The sequence below is a fragment of the Magnolia sinica genome, chromosome 19, assembly GCF_029962835.1.
Source record: "Magnolia sinica isolate HGM2019 chromosome 19, MsV1, whole genome shotgun sequence".
Classification (NCBI taxonomy): Eukaryota; Viridiplantae; Streptophyta; class Magnoliopsida; order Magnoliales; family Magnoliaceae; genus Magnolia; species Magnolia sinica.
The window spans coordinates 22,055,825-22,061,600 of record NC_080591.1 but is presented as its reverse complement, the minus strand read 5'-3'; the positions used below and the strand labels follow the sequence as shown (position 1 = coordinate 22,061,600).

Sequence of the window (5,776 nt, the reverse complement as noted above, 5' to 3'; positions counted from 1 at the left end):
GGCTTCATCAAGAAGATGAAGCTGTTTAGATGTCTTCACCATCATATGGATGCCTTTCATCATCTAATCCTTCAATAAACAATCATCTCTAACATGAAATTGATGTTGACCAAAATGAGATGGAACTCATTTTCAAGTGACCAACCCAACAGGCCCATATGATATATAGATGAAGTCATTTCACTACATGCCATCATGCAACAAAGGTATAGGATCTCAGCCATCCATCAAGTGGGTCCCATCGACCAGATGCCCAGGCCAGTCTACTTTACCAGATAGACAGTTCATGAAACAGACAGACCATCATCCACTTATATATGCCGTGTGCCTTTTTCTAATAATGATGCCTGCCTGATGAGTAGACAAACCTGATTTTAGGCCAGACCGACAGAACAGACCATGTCCAAACTGGCACATGTCATGGCGTGTAGCTGATCCATATAAATAAGAATGAAATGAAATCTTCCAAAAAGATGATATTGCAGTAAAAAGAGATAATTCAATTGAGGAAGCCGACATTATATGCAGACAACCAACCAAAGATATCATCATGAAAAGCTAGATTACGTAGTCAGCAGATTCGCAACATCAAGAACATGGTAAGTCAGCAGATAGATAACACCAAAGATAGCATGGTAAGGAAGGTAACTGCTCTTTCATAGAAAAAGAAGAAACCCATCACCATGCATCCACTCTTTATGAACAAAGAACACCAAACCTGCAGAAGTCTCCTATCCAAGATCTATATACATTTTATTTGTTCCTCATCAGTACTGGGAACCAACAGCGATCAACCTTTGTGGACTTCATCTTCAGCTTTCTGAGAACAGAAGAACAGGATCAGCAAGAGAGCGACATAGAATCAGATATGATTAACAAATTGGTGATATGCTATTATGATGTGTGCCTTCATGGAAGTTCCATCAAGTATGCATGCAATCCTGTGATCCTGACCACTGATCAATCTGGTGGACCACAAAGTTTACGGACCATAGCCTAAGATCCTGGTGATCGAATGAACCTTAATGGCCGATGGTTAAGACTTTTTTCCTTCCTCTTGAATGCAGACCATTGCTCAACTGTTTGCCACCATCCATTTTCAAGCCACTTATTGGATAGCTACTACGGTCGGATCACCTCATTTCAGCCATGGGCCACCTAGTCAAAAATCCAGATCACCATTGACACATGCCTCATGTACGCCGGATCATGGTTTTAAATAGTCATTTGGCATGTGGCTTGGCCAGGACACGAGCCAGTATAAGTAAACCCAATTCGTTCTTTGTATATGACCCACCCAACAACTCTTCTGTTCTCCCCCTATACTAGTCGACTCAAGTCTCCAGAGAAATATAAAAGTGCGTGGTGACTTCATGGAACTCATGAAGCTGGCAATCATAATAGCATTCCTCTAAACAATGATTGTACACCAATCAAAAGACAAGCTTATGTCTTGAGGCAAAACAAGAGAGAAATTGGACATGTACCAGTGATACAATCCAATTGGTCAACTAGGAGCAAAAGAAAGGATTTAACAAAACAAAAGAATCATCAATTAAAAAATGTGAAATTACGGGATGCGAAAATAAAAACGACATTCACTCCAAGAAAAAGATGTGTTATGCACTTATGCTTATCTTTAGTTTGATCTGTATCAGTCTAATCTTTCAAAAAAAAAAAAATGTACCTGTCTAAATTTTGCATTTCATTCAAGTAGCTTTTTCTTCAACAAATTACCCAAGGCTTATGCCTTTTTCAATCCATCTTTAGAAGTTATGCCAAGCTTTTTCAATCCATCTTTAGATGTTATGCCAAGCATAGCTGCACTCATTTTTCTTCTTGCTCAACCTGCTGTAATTTTTTGAGGAGAACTTTAACATTGTCATAGAAGCAAACATGAAAACTTGATATGATGTCCAGCTAGACCAAGTTGACTCGAAAACTCAACCAAATCTTCACTTGACTCAGTAGCCTATAATTAAATAAAAATAAGTATTTCAAATAATTGGAATGTCCAAAGAAGATGATATGGAGGCTATGATGTTTGGTTTCTTGGTGAAGGTTGTTCATTCGACCTGCCTTCATCACTTTTATAAACAAAACAATTGACCTAGAATTACATCAATTGACTCATTCCAGTCTCAACCAATGTTTAAATATTATCCAAAACCCGTCCATATCAAAAAAGAGGTGGGCGACATGGCCCGAATTGGCCCCCATATTATCCAAAACAGGTCAACTTGTTCGAGTTATGGTGATTCAGACTGAATCTCCCCCATACGATTCAGCCGGCATTGAGAGGAAAGTTTCTGAACAACTTAGTTCAAATCTCATCAACCTGAGTTGACCTGTTGAAGTTTTGAGTCAAGTCACCGAGATACAGAAATATGGTCTTCTTTTTTTCACATTGGCAGTACAAAAGCATGGAATGCATCAAAAAAAAAAACTGGATATTCTAGATATTCATTTTAGAAAATAACAGCATGGATTAAATTCTTACATCTATTGAGGAAACAATTGTCATAAAGGTACCAATTTAAGTTTCATTTATCCTACTTTTTTTTCCATATTGAGAAATGCTATGGTGCTCCTAGAGCAATATATGTTATAGTGCTCCTAGCTGCATTGGGACACTTATACAATCCAATCAAACTGCTCATTATGTTCAAGGCTCATTTCATGGGCTACCATGCAAACGTCATACCAATATGAAAATCTTCACCATCTGACCAATAGCATTTAATATTGACAGTCAAGATCGTTTACACAAAAATAGGTCCAATCAACATTTGATCCATTGTATTTGTTAGGGCCCATCGTGGATTGCTTATGATTCCAAAGGATCACTTTTGTAAGGCAATCCTAGATATCCCATCCATGACTTGGAAAAAGGTTGGCCAAGAAAATAGGGCCACATCAGGGACGAATCAGATCACCTGATTAGAGTGATTTTCGCCTGGTACCCATGTAATAAGTTATGGACTTAATAGATAGTTCAAATCGATCAATTGGACTGTCAAATGACCCCAATGAGCACTTCTCTTCCAAATGTGTGACATGCGCGTGTGCGCACGCACACAGAGTAATGCTCCCCTGCAAACTGTGGTGCGGAGGAGCTTAACATGCGAACTCTTAGGCATTCTTGGGGTGACCCACACCATGGTGTGCACGTAAATTGCGCTCCAATCATCAAATGTGTCAGCTCATGTGAGGCTCATGGACCAAAGTTCAGCCCAAATCCATGATTCAGGTGGGCAACATCATGGAAAACGGTTGGGAGGGGAACACCTACCCTTGGTTTTATTCAAGGCCAACCATGATGTGTATGCGATATCCACTACAACCATCAGATGCGTCACCCCATATGGCCACTTTGGCGGCAGTGTTCCTTAAAGTTGACCCTGGCCTCAAACATGCATGGTTGGAGAAGATGATTCCCCAATTACTATTGTTATGGATGTACTTTATTTTTATTTATTTTTTTAGATGAGTTCTTTATGGTTTCGTTTGGACCATAGTTATTAAAGTTTATGTTTAACTTGTCGTTTGGATGGCTCTAAAGTATTAAGTTGTAAACACTTTACACATGAAAAGCTTGAAAAGAGTTTCAAGTGTAAACTGCTTAGATGCTATTATGTTTGGTTTTTGAGTGGTAATCTGTTTATAGGTTAAAAAAATTTATCTGTCTGGCTAACTTATAAAGTGTTTACAACGTATTAAGTAGATATTCACACCAGATAGAGATTAGAGCGGTAAATCCCATCAAAATTAGCAAATCACATAAAAGGGACTTTCTTTGCTTTTTCTTTTTTTCTTTTCCTTTTTTTTTCTTTTTTTTTTTTATGCCGGTTTGAACAGATACTTTCTCACCTGTAAACACTTTGTAGCTTTTAAAATTAAAATTAAAATTAAAAATTAAAATAAAATAAAAATCTCTAACTTACATCCAAGCAAGCAGCATGTGAAAAACTTATTTCAGGTGATCCCTTGCAACTTAAAAAGTTAGGCATCCAAATGATCCCTCATGGTAAGTCCGTACTATTGTATTACCAAAAGTCAAAACAGAGAGCATATCTATAAATCGGTGAGAGTGCAGATATCATTTCCATACCTTCTCAGGTTTCTCCTTCTCCGAGGTTCCTTTCTCCTTCTCCATCTTCAGCCTCAGCTTCTCCAACCTCTCTCTCTCCTTTTTCTTCAGAAAAAGAAGAATAAAGAAATCAATATCCAACGGTCGAGAATCGAATAATAATAATCTGGATCATTGATCAAGAGACCAACTGATCGAGGAGCGATAGAGAGAGAAAGAGAGAGCATACCTGGATGTAGACGTTTTCAGCAGCTTTTTCTTCCTCGCCAAGAACCCTGCCCGTTCCATCGCTGAAGTAGCGAGAGGTCCTTCTAGAAGCTTCCATAACGCGTGAGATAAAAGCTCGAGGGATCGCTGCAGATCGCATCGCCATAGGTTTCGTTTCTTCCAGAAAGAGAAAGAATGGGATTATAGGTTTTTATAGAGGCGGTTTCGTAAACTGGGGCTTCAGGAAGCGGTTTCGTAAAACTTGGATAGGGACAAATGCAGTCGAACCGCGTTTGGTGATGCCTGGGCTTGGACTATGCCAACCCGATAAAAACCCCGGTCCACCCAGACTAATATATTCTGTACACGATTCGAGCTTGGCACAACTCGGCTCAGTACGGTCAGCACTCGGACCAGTTCGAGCCGAATTTGAGCCCATGTGACATTTTCTCAAAGAAATAATGCATCTTCAACTTCTCATGGAACGCAAAACAGTAACAAATCTTTATAGATATTTCATCTAACACTCGGTGAGAATAATCAAAATAAAAATATGTGGACAATTTTATAATGTAAAGTTTTTTTAATGATTTGTTTTTTATTCATTCCTTCCTCACCACCAATTGATCTCACGTATAATGTACACACCCTGAAACAATACTTCGTCGAGTCATTTCATCAAACACTCGGCGAGCAGTATCAATATCAAAATAATCGAGTCACTAAGTTGATTCCATTCGAGTCGATTTGAGTTGAGGTTCGATCTGAGTTAAGTCGAGCTTGGGCAAGCTCAAACTAGGCTCGAAATTTTTTTGAGCTCAAAAAACCAACTCGACTAAGTCCAAATCCAATTTCAAATTAAGGCGAGTCAAACCTTTTCGAGTCGAGTCAAGCAAGCTAACCGAGCTAACTCGACTCATGTACAGCTCTACTAATATGACACGTTTTGGATTGGGGTGCTAGGTAGGGCTGTCCATGGGTTGGGTTGACCCATCCGTCTTTTGTTCCTTTCTCGCTTTGGGCTCAGCTCGGGCTGGAATTTAGGCCCAAAGACCAGCCTCGGCCCAAAATTTAAGTCGATTTAGCAATTGAGCCTGCTTGAGCCATCAACTCTATCCAATTATAAAGCGGACTAGGTGCGGCGATTAAGTGCGGCCCAGCCTCACCTAAGACGGTGATTCCCTTACTGTGGCCTAACCACACAAGATCATATAAATCGGACATGTAACGAAGAGGGAGTTAATGCCATTTTCATCATATTGATGGCCCACAGTGAATATCACCAATCTACAATAATCTTGATGAATTTTGAATTCACTTTTGGACAATCAAATGGTCTCTAAATGAGATGATTTTGAATCTATTTGAAAGTTCATCAAATTACCTTTCCAACGAGCATATTATCACTAAAATCGGACATTTAACGAGGGAGTTATGATCGTTTTCGTCAGATTGATTGCCCACGGTGAATATCAACGA

The 5,776-nt window shown here is 39.2% G+C and overlaps 1 protein-coding gene across 1 annotated transcript; it reads right to left on the bottom strand.

Moving 5' to 3' along the window:
- Positions 1-628: 628 nt before the first annotated feature.
- On the bottom strand, positions 629-4,507 carry LOC131235234 (uncharacterized). Its single transcript, XM_058232376.1, has 3 exons — positions 4,320-4,507; positions 4,112-4,195; positions 629-820 (listed from the first exon to the last, which is right to left on the bottom strand). The coding sequence occupies exons 1-3, from the start codon at positions 4,461-4,463 to the stop codon at positions 791-793; spliced, it is 258 nt and encodes an 85-aa protein (XP_058088359.1). The 5' UTR covers positions 4,464-4,507; the 3' UTR covers positions 629-790.
- Between the last annotated feature and the right edge of the window lie 1,269 nt (positions 4,508-5,776).